At 39.7% G+C, this 17514-nt stretch overlaps 1 protein-coding gene across 1 annotated transcript in view; it reads right to left on the minus strand.

Annotated features, from left to right (window-relative positions):
- Nucleotides 1–17514, minus strand: part of LOC114558505 (metabotropic glutamate receptor 4) — a 151111-nt gene that overhangs the window by 14271 nt on the left and 119326 nt on the right. Inside the window, exon 6 of the mRNA XM_028582565.1 lies at nt 17135–17335. Within this exon, the coding sequence (XP_028438366.1) occupies nt 17135–17335 (201 nt within the window). The remainder of the gene's footprint in view (nt 1–17134; nt 17336–17514) is intronic.

Genomic DNA, 17514 nt, shown 5'->3' on the forward strand with positions numbered 1-17514 from the left:
CCAGCATTTGGAGGAGAGTTGTTTATGTTCCACAAGTATGGACTACACTCTACTTTGTCATAAGAATAAAATGAATTATTTATTTGAGTGTGTTGTTCCCTTGAATATGTCACAGTATTGGTGTTTTAAACCTGTGAGTCAGAGTTGAAAACCTGTGAGTCAGGTGTTGCCTTATTTCCTCCCTTCTGCAGATTTGTGTGTCAGAGGTCTAATCAAAACCCATAGGATGTGAGTGCATTAGTATAATCCTGCTGCATTATCTAGAGGGTATGCTTAAGACAACAGCAGGCGGTCATGTGCAATTATGAAAAATGTTCTTGCCCATCTCAGCAATACGGGGAATTGGGTGGGATGTATGCCTCTTCTAATTTGATTGCCTTAATCGATTAGTTTCACCTCTTAACTTGCAAAAAATGCATTGCAAGTTCCATGCACAGTCGGCAAAAATCAACTAACTGCTTGTTTAATAACCAGGTCAGATTTTTGAGGAAACACTGCATAAGATAACTCTTAGGAATAAAAGCCATGCGATCTAGGAAAAATCCATTTACTGCCATCAGCTGCAGCTCTGCCCAAATGCACCAAAAATGAAATGGTACCCGTAAAATTGTTAATTTAACTCTAAATTGGGAAACTGGGTTCATAACGTGTGTAAAACTCTGTTAATGCTTTGAGAGCTAAATTAACACATTTGTACTGTGGAGATGACAGAGTATGTGTGAAGGGCACTGTGTAGGAACATATATAAACATGATTCACATTTACTCAATGCAGTTGCAAGAATGGCTGTGAAATGAGATTTGTTGAATGTGATCTTAGAAATTAAATTTCTCAAAATCTTCCCAGCAGTGACAAGTCTGCTAGTTGAAATTCCAAGCCTGCTTATGTTTTGTTTTTCCTCGATTTTAAAGCTGCTTTATTGAAGGCAACACATTTAAAGCTCTACTTCGCTACTATTAAAAACTCATAATGTATTCAAACAAAACAGTAGTTTCCTTGATGACATGTTGGCAGTTAAAAAATTACCCTTCCACTCAATTTAAAAGCCATTAGCCAAAGCCACGGCAAGTCTAATGTGTTTTTTAAGTGTTTGAAAACTGATTAAAACAAGATACAGATTCTGCTGTTGAACTTTAAAAGTGCAGAGGTGGCTTCAGTGAACTCAAATTCTTTGAAGGCATTTGCTACAAACCTAACAATACAAGTAAAGAAAACAGAATTACCACCGCTTCCCTCATAAATGCAAAGCAGTGATTTAAAATACCAAGATTCAGAGCTGTCAGAGACTAATTTATTTCTATTGTAAATGGAAGCAGAGCCTTACGTGGTTATTAGTCATTCAATTGGGCAGAGTTAAGGGCCAATGTTGAGGTTGATTATCTTTTAAGCGTTCCCTCCTTTGTGTCACTGACCGCAGGAACAGTTAGTCTCTCAAACTGTATCTTACCCTCACAATTTGCTGTACTGCTCAATATTCCTAGTTCCCTGTGCAGGCATCCATTATCAAGCAGTATACACACTTAATGTGAGATACTTTTCCATAGGCTTTTGTAATAGATTGCATTGGTCTGAGCAGATAAATAAATACGATACAATACAACTTTATTGTCAGCCAAAGGCTGAAATTCTTTGTACATCCCTGGGTAGCTTGTTTAAGATGAGCACGTAGACATACATGCAAAAACAGTAAATGACATACACATACATCCTAATGAGGACAAACGCATACATCCTAATGAGGACATACACATACATCCTAATGAGGACATACACATACATCCAAACATTCATGAGATTAATAACACCAACAAACATACATGAGACATTACCACAGATGACATAAACTCCAAAATAAGGAAACAGAGAAATCTACCATGTAGTGTGTGTGTGTGTGTGTATATATATATATATATATATAAAAAATAAATCCTCTTTTAGCACAGCTTTGCTATCAGGTTTATGTTTTGCAAGGTTACTTCGTAAAAACAAAAAGTCCTCAGGAAAACTATTTCTGAATGTAACCAGGAGCGGTTTTCTTCCGCATCGATGGGATCACAATCTAATGCCATGCATCAGTAAGTATCAACTTCATCTTCATTATTTGTAGTGCATGGGTTTCCTCTTTCCAGTAGTCAGCATGGATGTCTACAATTCCCAGAATACACTGGGATAATGTGGATATTCCCGTTGTTTTCCTACAAACCTTTTAAATTCTCCACTCATCTTTGCCGAAAAACTCTTAAAAGCAAAGCAGTCTTCCGGTAATGAGCAGCATTGATTTTCTAGCCATCCCTGTAGTAACCCCAATGGCTTTAGTGCTGACATGCCATCCAGTAACATAACACCATGAATACCAGACTGCTTAAAGGTCCAATATGTAATATTTATACTGTAATAAATCCAAAAATGACACCAATGCCTCATCAGATATTAAGGAAACATGTTAAACTGAAATACTGTCTTTTCTGACAACAATGCTAATTTCAGTATTTTTTCTTTTTGAAATTTACATTCCGTGACGGAATTTATGTTTGTTTTGGTCTGTGTGTTGTTATAAACGGCCCAGTTTGACAGGCAGGCCGGGTTGCCAGATATACCTGTAAAAACGTAAACCCAGCCATGAAAGCAGCAAACAAACGAACAGGATCAACAGAGATAGATTCTACATGACATAAAAAAAAGAAAACGGCATGTTTCTAACAGTTGCGTGACCAGAGACGTAACAACCCCCTGGTAAATATTGGAGATGTATTTGAAAGATGGAGACAGCTTAGAGCCCAAAAGGACGCAGAGTTGGCTTATTTTCTCCTGAGGTAAGCATTAGCTTCATGCTGATTTATCACAGCTACTAGGGACGGGCATTTTTTGTCATTTCAACATTTATGTACTCACATTGAATTATATAGCTAGAGTAACCGAGTTGGTTACTCGCAAAAACAATTGAGACACAGTCAGTAAAGTGATCCCGACTGGTCCTGGCTAACGCCGCCATGCTAACCCTGCTAACTGTTGTCATGGCTGTTTACAGCGTGTAGCCTCTTCAGCGGCTGGAGCCAACAACGGTGAATTATTTTAAGCCACGAGAGGGGGGCTGTAAATCGGAAAGAGAGGACTGTGAGTTTGCAGTGTGTTTAGCGATTGTTGCCGTAATTCTAAGCCAATGAAGTGTGTCGGCAAGGTAGTGGTATTTTTAGCGTTTCGTATTGTAATTCTAAGCCAAGGAAGTGTGCCTGACTGACGTGTGGAGAGGACAGTGAGGTTGTTGTGTTTTTAGCGGTTCATACTGTAATTTTAAGCCGAAAAAGTGTGTCTGTCAGTTGGTTACAGAGCTCCGCGTGAGCACGGGCTTTTATGACTGTCAATATAGCCAGCATCTAACGTTAGCTACTCCGCTGTGCTGTGGAGTAACGTCTGGCTATGTGAGACTAGCATCTAATGTTAGGTACTCCGCTGTGCTGTGGAGTAACGTCTGGCTATGTGAGACTAGCATCTAATGTTAGGTACTCCGCTGTGCTGTGGAGTAATGTCTGGCTATGTGAGACTAGCATCTAACGTTAGCTACTCCGCTGTGCTGTGGAGTAACGTCTGGCTATGTGAGACTAGCATCTAACGTTAGCTACTCCGCTGTGCTGTGGAGTAACGTTTGGCTATGTGAGACTAGCATCTAACATTAGGTACTCCGCTGTGCTGTGGAGTAATGTCTGGCTATGTGAGACTAGCATCTAATGTTAGGTACTCCGCTGTGCTGTGGAGTAACGTCTGGCTATGTGAGACTAGCATCTAATGTTAGGTACTCCGCTGTGCTGTGGAGTAATGTCTGGCTATGTGAGACTAGCATCTAACGTTAGCTACTCCGCTGTGCTGTGGAGTAACGTCTGGCTATGTGAGACTAGCATCTAACGTTAGCTACTCCGCTGTGCTGTGGAGTAACGTTTGGCTATGTGAGACTAGCATCTAACATTAGGTACTCCGCTGTGCTGTGGAGTAATGTCTGGCTATGTGAGAAAAGCGTCTGGCAACATTGTTGTGAATGCTGCGGTCCCAGCCTGGCAACCCCCGTGAACTTCGAGTCTGGGCAGGAGGGGGCGGGGGAAACAACTCTCCAGTATTTTGAATTGGTAGTGCAGTAACTATTTTAACCGCTAGCTGCCAGTATTACACACAATATTACAAATTGCACCTTTAAAGAATTGAAGTTAACTTCTATAACAGAAGCCTGATATACAGTACTTCAGATTAAAGTTCTATTCCTACGCTGGGAGAATTGATCCATCTTGTAAAACTAAACAAGTATGACTTTGGAGTTACAACTGCAAAAAGAAATCTTCACAAGAATTTTACACAAATGAGGACTGACCTGCTTACATAGTGATAAGCACACTCAGTGCAGGTAAACAATGTTTTGACTTTGAAGATGGAGCCTACAGTAAAACACTGAGTGCGGCAGAGTTTCCTTTCAATATCCATTAGGGATGAAAACGAACTGCTGCAAACAAAGTGGCAAGTTAACCTTTATTATCCCCAACAATAAAAGGTTATGTTGACTACTTCATAAAAAAAAAAAACATCCATACTGAATTCATATCCATGTTTGCTCTGCCCCTTTGCTACTTTGTCTCTACTTGAAAACTCTCTTACATAAATATATACACCACACTACCTCTGAGGAAGTAAATGCCAAACATGTCATTTCTTCTAACCATTTTGTACATTGTCTCCAATGTAACCTAAGTTTATTCACCAACAAAGCTGATCTCTGTTGCTTCCATCCCCCCTCTGTTGCCCTTCGGATGCTGTAGACTACCTTCGTTAAACAACAATATTAGCATTACAATTACTGCCTTTGCATTCTGATTTCTTAAAAGAAATTGAATAAGGGGGCTAGTGATGCACCGAACCCAGATTTTTGGGGTTCTGCCGAATACCAAACCTACTGGTTAAGATTCTGCCGAACCAAACCCTACTCCCATTCTTAACACAGTAAACACATTAATGAAGTAAACAACGTCCACAGCAGTGCATTTTTCTTTATATTTTAAGTGTAAAAAATAAAAAAGAATAGGCAACATTATGCCTGGCACACAAGTGGGAAAAACTATTTTTGACAAGGCCTATGTTTACCCAATCTCAAGATCCAACCAATATCCAAAATATTAGCCTTTTAGATTTATAATCCCATAAAGTAGGCTACCCCCACGCTCTGCGAATAACTTTACATCCGAAGCGTTTAAAGACTATTTGTCCATTGTTTATTTCTAAAGAAACACGACAATGTATAAAAGGGTCCATTACCTTGTACCTCACGTTATGATTCCGTAGCAGATGTTTTTGTAAAAATAGGCTAAGGATTGTCATAACCATGCGACTTACTGTCGCATAGTCGAAGAATTACCGTATTGCCAGGAGAAACCATAGACGGCCAAGCTCGCAGGCAATCGGGGGGCGTGGAGCTTGTATACTGTCTATGGTGTGGAGGCATGCAGTCAAGTGAGAAAGTGAGAAGCCCATAGAGTTTATGAAAAGCATCGGAAGAAAATATTTCAGCTTTATTATATATAATATTTCAGTTTTCAGCAACGTTTTGATGGATTGGAATTACTCATACTTCGAAATGTGGCAAGTGAATTCATATGAAGTAACATTTATCCACGAACAAGTATATTTTAAGAAATGTAAATGTTGTTAAATAATGAAGTAGGGTTAACAAGGCTTACACGGGGGATGGGGAAATTATACAGCCAATGGAGAAAAAAAAAACTCAATGCCAATTGCGGTTAACGTTATTCCTTTATTTATTTACACATCTACGTGTGAAGATGAGGGATCCCTTTCATCATGGTCGAAGCCATCTAAGATGCTCGACACCTCCTTGCCTGTGCCTGATCATAGTGCCTGATGAGCTGAACCACATCCATAGGGCCGCTTTGATAGGGGCAACAAGGAGGTAGCCATCAACGTTGAGTCCTCCACCTCCCCTCACACACCACCCATACAACGTTACTGTTATTACACTGCACATATCTATACATACTGTACATATATTGTTCATACTGCATATCCATGTGTTCTGCTCTTATAATGCTACTGTTAATACACTGCACTTCGGGATTAATAAAGTTTTTTCAATTCAATTCAATAGCCTTACTGTAAACCATACCACTTGGTTAACTGTATACTACTGTGTGCACTGCACTATGCCATATAATGTTTATACTACACTACCTGTCTATACTGTACTTTTTTTGCACTTGTGGTTAGACACTAACTGCATTGAATTGTCTCTGTACTTGTAATCTGCACAATGACATTGAAGAGAAATATAATCTAATCTAAAGGTGTCTTGACACCTCCCTTATCAATATTCACTGTGTAGGCCACTGACTTTGAATATATATCATTATAAAGTTCTACCACATAAGTAATAAAACCACATGACATTTCTGTCAAAGCATGTCTACTTGAAGTGTCTACTGTGTGTTTCAATAATAAATATTGAGCTTGTAGTCTTCTGGGAATGGACTGCAGCTTGAGGGAACCAGGCAGTGGCAGATCCAAAGAAGTTCCGAGTAGAATCCAGGAGAAGCAGGTGGTTGTGTCTGAGTGGCGTGAGGCAGGCAGTACGGCAGAGCACGGCAGGTAGGAAGCAGGTAACAGCGGGATCTGCACAGAGGAACTGAAGTTAGACAGAGAAAATACTAAATCATGAGAGTTTCTAGAAATACGTGCAGGGATACTGCGCCAAGTTACCTCGTAGGAGTATGTAACTGCAGTATAAATACTACAGGTGTGAATCATGGAATGTGCATCAGCTGTGCCAGTGACAGAGCAGGGATGAATGGCCATGCCTCTTGACCTAGGTTCTCTAGACACGCCCCCTGCCACTTCCAGGTGGAGACAAACAGTACAGACAGACACAGAAGGGAAAAGGGAGACACAAACAACAGGAAGGGGGAACAAGGCAGCTGACCCACAATCTCCTCTCAAGCTAGCTACATTCGTCGTGGGGAAGAAAAGAGAGTGCCATCGAAGTCCACCCCAGCCAAACCAGTGAACCTTGGCCGCTAGGCCAAGAATGGCCCCCATGGTCTCTCTGGCCCTCTCTTCCTCACGACATTATCCAAATCATTTTTTTATGTGAAAGTGTCAGTACACACATGTTAACACACACAAGTAACTTGTCTCGGGCCATAAACAAAACAGAAAAGGTCTATGCAGATATACAATAAATCACAGTTGAATTGCTCTTATCTGTTCACTGAAATAATAATATGACAATATAGGTATTATACAACGTTTGAGGGCTTTACATTCTTTGCTACTGCTTACTGTTAAACCTTAATTATAGTGTGAAGTCATGCCATGTATTGATTTGCAGTGTGTCAGGTGGGTTACCTATTTGGACTTGTACTGAAGGCTTTATAGCCATAGTCTCTCCTGCTGTCCCCGAGGTGGAGGATGGGGACAAGTCCTAGAAAAATAAAAAGGAACAGTACAGAGCACGTTAGCTTTGGTATGACTAAATAACATTACAACTAACATCTTATTTTAGCACATTCTCATACAGTTCTGAAATATATCCCAGGGTCCTGTTTCTTCAGAGACAGCATTGTTTGCGAATTCAGTAGCTGACAGGGATTATATTTGGACCCAATCGGTTTTAGTTATACAATTCAAATCAACTTGTGTAATACTTCCTTTGGGCACCTACAATTGATTGTTAGGCATGGTGTAGGCTAACAGCTTAATGTTTAAGTATTTAAACCTATGTGGAAAGAAAAATGAAAAGGGAAACCCTCAGTTATATGTTATTGGTGACATTATTGTCCATCTATTACCTATCTGTTATTCAACAGGCAAAAGCAGACGCTTTTGTCCAAAGCGATTTACCGATTAACTTTTTTATATGACTGATTCGTCCATTTTCTTTTGCGATGTAGCTAGATAACAGTTGACGCCATTTTGTGGTTATATTCGGCCAAAATTAAGGTTATACAATATGTGCAAGCATGCATTTTATATTTACCGATGCCTCAGCTAGCTTAAATGATATATAACTTAATCTGGCGTACTGGCGTTATATTTTAAAATAAATAAATGCTATGCAAAATGACCAAATAATTAATCATAATACTTAGCAAAAGTTGCTTGTCTAAAATTAACGTTATACAACATGTGCAAGCAAGCATGTTATATTTACCAGTGCCTCAGCTAGCTTAAATGATATATGCATTAACTTAATCTGGCGTACTGGCGTTATATTTTAAATTAAATAAATACTATGCAAAATGACAAAATAATTTATCATAATACTTACCAAAAGTTGCTTCTCGTGATCCATCACGGTCTCTGCGAGATTCGTGATGACTGAGATTTCTCTTGTCACAGCTACTAGAAGACTTACAACTTTCAGACACGTTGCTCACGTCACATTTACATTGTCTCTCTCAGTTGGAGGCTGCGCAGTAAAGCTGGCCATCACCGGAAAAGTGCTTCTAATAGCCTTCACTGGTCTCCGTCCAGAGCAACGGGGTCTATTGGTCCATTATATATATGTCAATGGGTGCGTGTCAGTTTTGTTTGCAATGGAACGTTCTATTGAGTTTCGCCTCTTGTTACTTCTATACTCTTTGGCAAGAGCAGAAACTCAACACAACGTTAGTCTCTTTTTCTCGAGTTTCGCCTCTTGTTAATTCTCTTTGGTGCCGTTCGGTCGAAAAAAATTCTGACGTTCGGCAGTACCCGAACTCCGTCAAAAAGCCCAAAGTTCGGCGGAATTCCGAACTGAACGCTGGGTTCGGTGCATCCCTAAAGGGGGCCTGGTCCTACAAGGACGGGGAGGTTAAAGAAGGTAAGCTCATCCTCCCTCCCACTCCAACTTATACTGTAGATATGTTAAACACATGAACTGGCCTTACCTTAAAAATGAGATGTATAAATAAAACCAACCAACAAAAACATGGAATCTAACTTGCTATCTAAAATGGACAGCAAAAAATGTTGTTTGTCATCCCCATACAGAACAGATAATGTGCGTTTTATGATCTGGCATTCCTGTCAGCAGGGCGTTGTTTGTCAATACTGTTCATATTAATCAAAAAATTATTCATTTGACTGTTTTATGATCTGCCATTGCTATGGTACATGTTTGGTTAGGTTTAGGAACAACTTGGTTAAGGGTAGGAAACCTTATCGTGGTCAATAGAAGCACTACTTTGAGGTTAATAATCATGGTTAATAGACAAAGAAAGAAAAATGGGAAAGAGACAGTAGTGTCACCTGTCCATGTCAGGAGGTTTGTTGACATATCCATCCACACCAACCTCCTCCCTGAGAGATTTTGTAACTCTAATAACAATGTTGGGCGGATTCAACCTAAGGGTTACGCTCTGACTGACCAGGGGCCGTTTCAGGAAGGAGGTTTAACAAACTCTGAGTCTAACCCTGAACTCGGAGTTGATTTACCCTGAGATGGGAAACTCTTGAGTTTTCGGTTCCAAAAAAGCTGATTTGAGTTGGTTCAATCAATTCAGAGTAGGTTCACTCAGAGTTAAGCGCATGCACCACCACTATAGAAAGGCAGCATGAATGGAACCATGATACTACGATTCACCATGGTAACAACCACAAACAAATTGGTCGCGGAAATACTCATGCGCACATACAGCATTTTGAACATGTATTTCGTTAAAAAAGCAACACATTGGCTGCTGCAAAAGAGAGAATTTGCGTGGGAGGAAATTGCTGCTAGTGTAAATGCAAGTTCCAATATAGTGTATTAATATCAAATTTAATCAGAAGTATAGCCTAATATTACTGGTGAAATGGTATTGAAGCTATAATTCATTTAGATGCAATACTGCGGATGACAAAGTAGGCCTACTAATCCCATTCTGAGGCTGCAGCACCATCATTAACAGAATTATAATTCATAATCTTTTATTTCAAAGGATTTACATCATTCACCTGCAATACTGTGGAACTCCTTTTTAATGGCGCTTACTGGTTTGTGTCCAGGGAACACTACAAAAATATTTTAAAAAACTTCAGAGTGAGTCACACTCTTCTGACGGCGCTTTGCTATACAGTGGCTTTACTAATATGCTCCGCATCACCAATGTTGTAAAGAAAACTGGCGTTTGCAAAAAAAACAAAAAACAAAACGTAATGCGACACAAGAATCTGCTGGGATGTAGAGCATGTCCACGATGGGTGCAGTTAGTGATATGAGGACAGATAAGGTTATGTAGGCTACATAACTGATAGACTGGGAAGAAAAACAATACCGCTCAAATACGTAGGCTAGTATCTGGAAATGAAAATCAATGGTCGGGGCCTCGATATTATCTCCCGACGTACGTTTAACTTCCTGCAAAGTAATATAGCTTCTTCATCAATGTGGGATTGTCGACAAAAGGAAATGCCATGTTTTGAAAAAAAATTTTTTTTTATTTTCTGCCTAACAGTTAATAAACCTTGTTTTTTTATTCATGCCGATAACCAACTGCGATGAAATGCGCCGGATCCAGACTGAATGAATGAATGAATGAATGAATGAGGAAATGAAAGAGCGCTGTGTCAGAGGGAGAAAGAAACTCAAGGTTTATTTAAAAAAAAAATTTAAGATAATTTTTTGGGGCTTTTCCGCCTTTAATTTTTGATAGGACAGCTAGGTGAGAAAGGGTAGAGATAGAGGTGGAAGACATGCAGGAAATCGTCACAGGTCGGAGTCAAACCCTGGACCTCTGCGTCAAGGCATAAACCTCTCAGTATATGTGCGCCTTCTCTACCCACTGAGCAACCCGGCCACGAGAAACTCGAGGTTTATTGAAGAAAACCTGCTCCCTACCAGGTTAGGTTCACAGGCACAGTTACCATAGTAATTGACTCTGAGGTTAAGTTACCTCTCTTTCTGAAATGGGCTGGAGTTACCCCTCTCTCTCAGGTTTGATTAACCTCCCTTTCTGAAACAGAAGACCCAGAGTTTCCCTCATCTCAGGGTTAACAAACTCAGAGTTTTCACTAAACCTGCTTTCTGAAACGGACTCCAGTAGGAATCTCCAGCACCTCCTGTTGTGTCCATTGGAGCACTCAGCCAAGCTGCGGGCACTGATGCTGCCAAATGAACTCTGGATTCTGCAGCAGTGGGCAAGTCTTTTTGCTTCATCCAAAAGTTCCTTTTTTTTTCTCATTTACCATAAATTATTCCTGTCATGTACTTGTACAGTACTTTCTGTGTAATGACTGCCCCTCACCCAAAGATCCACCACCCTGTAATTGTCATCCAAATGTATCATTTACTGTATAATCATCCCTGAGGGCGGAGCAGGTTTGAGACCGTGTCAAACTCCTCGCATTGCATTCTGTTTAATTGCATGAACACTTTGAACCGCTACTCATCTGACGTATAATTAGCTCAAGTTGTTATAACCACTAAAGCTGAACTAAGTTAGACCCCTTTCTGCGTACGTTTATATTATTTCTTCACCAGCCAGCAGGTTAAAGTGGTGCATATGCTGCTTTCATGACCTCCTCATGAATGTATCTTTTCTGTTTATCAGTAGGCCTATAATTCATTTTCAAAGTTTCAAAGGGCATCTTACTTGTTGCTATGTTAAAGTGTTACATTTGTGTAATTATATATTTATATACAATTACATATATTATTTGCATGTGTTAAGACTGTAAATTACTGCCTAACTTTCCACCTTGTAAACATTTGTTTCTACATTCTTTAGCTGAATATTTTATGTTCATCCTCTTCAAGATTTCCATAAACAGTCATCAAAACACTGTCTCTAAAACAAAAAAGCTAACAAAGCTAATATGAGGAGACTTTTCATATCTCATAATATGTAAATCATTTAGGCACTATACACACATGCAGCAACAGCGTGTCCAGTCAGTCTTTTGTTCTGTACTTAAACTGGTAAAATGGATCAAGGATTACCTCACTGACAGGCCACAGTACGTCAGGCTGAAGGACACCACATCTGACACTGTAGTCAGCAGCACTGGAGCCCCCCAGGGCACAGTGCTGGCTCCTCTTCTCTTCACCCTGTACACCTCAGACTTCTGTTACAACTCGGAGCTGTGTCACATACAGAAGTACGCCGATGACACAGCCATCGTCGGGTATATCAGGGGTGACAGAGAGGAGGAGTATCGGAGTCCGGTGGGGGATTTTGCTCTCTGGTGTCACACTAACTGCCTACAGCTCAACACCTCTAATACGAAGGAGCTCGTCATTGACTTTGGGAGGTCCAGACCAAGACTGCGACCAATCCGGCTAGAGGGAGCTGAGGTGGAGGCTGTGCAATCCTACAAATACGGATGGATAATAAACTGGACTGGACAACACACACCAGCCACCTGTACAGAAAGACACAAAGCAGGGTGTACTTCCTGAGGAGACTGCGGTCTTTCAACATCTGCAGCAAACTACTGTTGATGTTTTACCAATCTGTGGTTACCAGCGTCCTCTTCTACACTGTGGTGTGCTGGGGGGGGGGCAGTATATCCAAGAAAGACACCTCCAGGCTGGATAAACTGATCAGGCGGGCCGGCTCTGTGGTCGGCATGAAGCTGGACTCACTGGTGACGGTGGCAGAGAGGAGGACACTGGACAAACTGCTGGACATTACTGACAATGCCAGCCACCCCCTACACACCGTCATCAGCAACCAGAGGAGCCTGTTAAGTGGAAGGCTGCTCCTTCCCAAGTGTAGGACCAACAGACTCAAGAACTCCTTTGTCCCTCATGCCATCATACTGTACAACTCCTCACTTGGGGGGAGGAGGAAATAGGGTAAAGAGGACAGAACAGAACACTGTGCAATAAATTATTAATAATCTACTCACATACATATACTTACTGCTAATTTATGCTAAATGTCATTTATTTATTAACTGTATAATAACACAATACCATACACAGTCCTATATACCTATATATCTATCTTTATTTATCTGTAGTTTATTGTTGTTTTACGGTTTGTTTATTTTTGTAAAAATATTTAGCTAAAAGTTTATTGTTATTCTTATAGTGTATTTTTTTTCTATTTAAAGAGTGTTTTGTAAGATGCTAAAATCTGCTGCTGGAAATCTAATTTCCTTGCGGGAGTCATCCCAAAGGGATCAATAAAGAGAAGTCTAAGTCTAAACGTTCTAGTTCGTATGCAGGACTATGACAACAGTATAAAATAAGGTGCAGCTTTAGCTATGAAATGTGGAATTTTAACACGTCTCTGCCAACACTGGCATACAATTGGCAGATGACAATGAGGTTGTGCACCAGGGTGGTATTTCAGAAAGCAGGTTTAATGAAAACTCTGAGTTTGTAACCCTGAGATGAGGGAAACTCTGGGTTTTCCGTTTCAGAAAGAGAGGTAACTTCACCTCAGAGTCAGTTACTATGGTAACTGAGCCTGTGAACCTAACCTGGTCGGGAGCAGGTTTTCTTCAAGAAACCTTGAGTTTCTCAGTCTCTTCCCTCTGACACAGCGCCCTTTCATTTCCTCATTCATTCATTCAGTCTGGATCAGGCGCATTTTAGCTCAGTTTGTTATCGGCATGAATAAAAAAAAAATGTTGGTTTATTAACCATGTTAGGCAGACTATAAAACATTTTATTTCTCAAAACATGGTATTTCCTTTTGTCTACAATCCCATTGATGAAGAAGCTGCTTTACTTCAGAGAGTTTTAACGAACGTTGGGAGATGATATTGAAGCCCCGACATTTTAATTTTCAGATAACTTCCTCTTTGAGCGGTATCGTTTTTCTTCCCAGTCGATCAGTTACGTAGCCTAGGCTACATAACCTTATCCGTCCTCATATCACTAACGTCACCCATCTACGCTCTTACATCCCAGCAGATTATTTGTGTCGCATTACGTTTTTTTGCAAACGGCATTTGTCTTTAGAACATTGGTGATGCGGAGCATTTTAGTAAAGCCACTGTAGCAAAGCGCCGTCAGAAGAGTGTGACTCGCTCTGAAACGTGTTTTTAAAAGGAGTACGTTCCACAGTATTGCAGGTGAATGATGTAAACCCTTTGAAATAAAAGATTATGGATTATAATTCTGTTAATGATGGTGCTGCAGAATGGGATTAGTAGGACTAAGACTTTTTCGCCCGCAGGATTGCACCTAAATGAAATTTTATGTGAAAGATTAAATGAAAGATTATAGGTTCAATACCATTTCTCCAGTAAATATTAGGCTATAATTAAATATGATGTACACTATATTGGAATACACGCATTTACTCTAGCAGCAATTTTCTCCCACGCAAATTCTATCTCTTTTGCAGCAGCCGCTGTGTTGCTTTTTTTTAACTCGCTGTTTGTGCGCATGTGAGTATTTCCGCCGACCCGTTTGTTTGTGGTTGTTACAATGGTGAATCGTAGAATCATGGCTCCATTCATGCTGCCTTTTTATTGTGGTGGTGCACGCGCATGAACCTACTGAGTTGATTGAACCAACTCATATCAGCTGTTCTGGAACCAAAAACTCAGAGTTTCCCATCTCAGGGTAAATCAACTCAGACATCAGGGTTAGACTCAGTTTGTTAAACCTTCTACCTGAAATACCACCCAGGCCTCAGTGGAATGTTTACATATAGGTTTTTATAGAGAGCCGAACTTCTGTTAATAAACCTCATTCAAAATCACATTGACATACAGTATGTAAATATGCAAATAACTGAAATAATAAAATCACCTTACTCAACAGTATGTTGGGTGGTTTACTACATATGTTTAGATAAGGGCAGTCATGTTTTTGTTTTTTTGCTGCCTTTTGATGAACACCATATCTCTTAACCCTTAATTTTAAAAGCCACATTAACATAATTAAAAAATAAGCCTATTATCACCTTAAAAATATATCAAGGGTTAAAGGGCTTATGTCTCAGCAGGATCTGGAAAAACTTGTCCATGCTTTTATCTTCAGTAGACTTGACTACTGTAACGGTGTCTTTACAGGTCTCCCTAAAAAATCAGACAGCTGCAGCTGATTCAGAACGCTGCTGCTCGAGTCCTCACTAAAACCAAGAAAGTGGATCACATCAATGGTAAAAATGTTGCATTTCAACACTGTATCATTGCATGTTTACATACATTAGTAAGAGGTCTGCATTCATTGCAGTTGGGTATAATAAAGCTAAGATATAAGCCTACATTCATACATTCATCATTCATTCTCTGGAAAACACTTTGTTTAATGCATATGTGCAATTAATTCCTCCAAAACTGGAGCTTACACACTTGGAAATGGGTACAGTTATTCTGTGTAAAAGCCATATACCTAACTACCTATATGTGAACTTAAATGAATATGAACGTGACTTGTGTCAATCAGTCCAAACATATTTTACATCATATAAACATATACATACAAATTTGTATGTATGATGTTTATATATCCTATAAATACCTGTATGGAGCTGTATAATCAACTTGGTATTTGGTTTTCGCAGCTCACAACAGTACAGTTCTTCTCAGTTGCTTTGGCGCGTTTCTCAGATCAGAAATGACAATAATGTGTAACGTCACATAGGGAATAGTGCTCCCTTTGTGCATTGCATTGCATGTGCATTGTTCATTAGACTATACTTACAGAGTGAACTGTTAAATATGGACAACAACACAAAGCAATTCACTATCTTGGTATAAACAATGGCGTAAGGACTTGTCAGTGTGATTCACTGGTATAAATACTTGCTTTGGACACAAACAAAAGATTTCCAGAAAATACACAATTTTTCAGGTCAGTCACTATGCGTTGCAGTTTACACCAATTGTTTTAAGAAATGCACTCACTGTTGTGCAAATGCAAATTATGATTTGAAAAATGCACCAAAGTAACTGAGAAAAAAATTAACATAGGATTGTATTTCAGTGGAGACATGTCCATGTTGATTTCACATAGCTAAAACAAACCTGAATGATTTAAATTAAGAGGCTACAATAACCTACACAGCTGGCATGGCTATTATGGTGAAAATATGCTTCCACAGCATAGTTTTATGACTAAGGTCTCTGTACGACTTTGTACTTGTGTCTTAGCCTATACAGCTCTGGGGGATTGCTTTGACAAAAGGCCTTATGGGGTATTATGTGTAGAATTTTGAGCGAAAAAATGAATTTAATCCATTTTGGAATAAGGCTGTAACATAACGAAATGTGGAAAAAGTGAAGCGCTGTGAATACTTTCCATATGCACTCTATATCTGAAATATGCTGATTTATCGGTCAAGCTCTAGTAGTCAAGGCCAATTGTCATACAATATGAAAAGTAAATTCCAGGAACTTGTTTAGTTTTTTCAGAAAGACTGATAAAAGAAATGATCTATGAGGGACTGCATTAATTTAATGAAGCTGGAAGCAGAGGCTCTACAGAAAGTGACATCAAAACGTTGGCTCTCAATTACATTTTAGGTGTTCAACTGATTTTTTTTGTGACCTGTTTGTACATAAGTATATTCAACTCATACTTATTTCTGTCCCCAGAGATCACCACCCACTGTATTGGCCAGTTACACAAACAAATAGGATTTAAGTCTACATAGGACAGCCACTGGAAAACTACTAATGCCTGTGTTTGATGGTGCTTTGTGTTAACTCTCTTCCCTCTCTCATTTATGTGCAATTTTAACTCTGCAGCCAGCGCACTTCAAGCAGGAGATCTCTCGCGTGGGCAATTCAATGCTGACAAGATAAGGCGGGAAATCTCACAAAGCACAGTTTCTGCCCATCATAAACCATGATAAAACGCGCAGTTCTGCTTCTGGTTGTCCACCCTCGTACGGATCTCAGCCTCTTATACTTACTGGAAATAATTAACATTCTGTAGCCTACTTGCTGGGAATAATTTACATTCAGTAGCCTGATAGTTGGAGACCACTCTATACTCACACAAAGCCTCTGCATAAGTATGTTGGTCCCAAAAATGAATAGGACATAGGCTTAGTTGCTTCAGATAGCACCCAAAGATGCCTCAGAATGCTACAGCTATAAAGTTCAGACTCCTTTGGTAGAAATTAACTGATTTCTTATGACACCGTATAGATTAGCAGAATACTTGCCACTTTATATACAGTACATGCAGTTCAGCTACCTCAGTTGAATTACACACCTGTAAAGTTGACATTGCGGATGTACTTGAGCAGCAGTGTGCCATTGATGGTATCCATCTTGGAGCAGAGGCCAACATTTCCAGGGCAGAGATCCTTGTGCATGTTATGTAGAGCATGAGCCATGGAATAAACTGCATCGATCACAAACTGAACCTTCCCTTCTTGTTCGTAGGATGAGTCTTTCCCGATCCGCTCATGATCTAAAAGAAAACATCAACACAAAAGTGTGTTTTATGTTCATGAAATTAGGCCCCTCATGGGACTGACTTGATGCATTCATAAACACTTGAAGGAATATTATCACTGATTTAGTTTAAGTTATAGATGTTCCCATGCTGTGTTTCACTGGCTGAGTCAATGCAATACGAGACTAGAATAT

Source organism: Perca flavescens, chromosome 7 (genome assembly GCF_004354835.1).
Source record: "Perca flavescens isolate YP-PL-M2 chromosome 7, PFLA_1.0, whole genome shotgun sequence".
Taxonomy (NCBI): domain Eukaryota; kingdom Metazoa; phylum Chordata; class Actinopteri; order Perciformes; family Percidae; genus Perca; species Perca flavescens.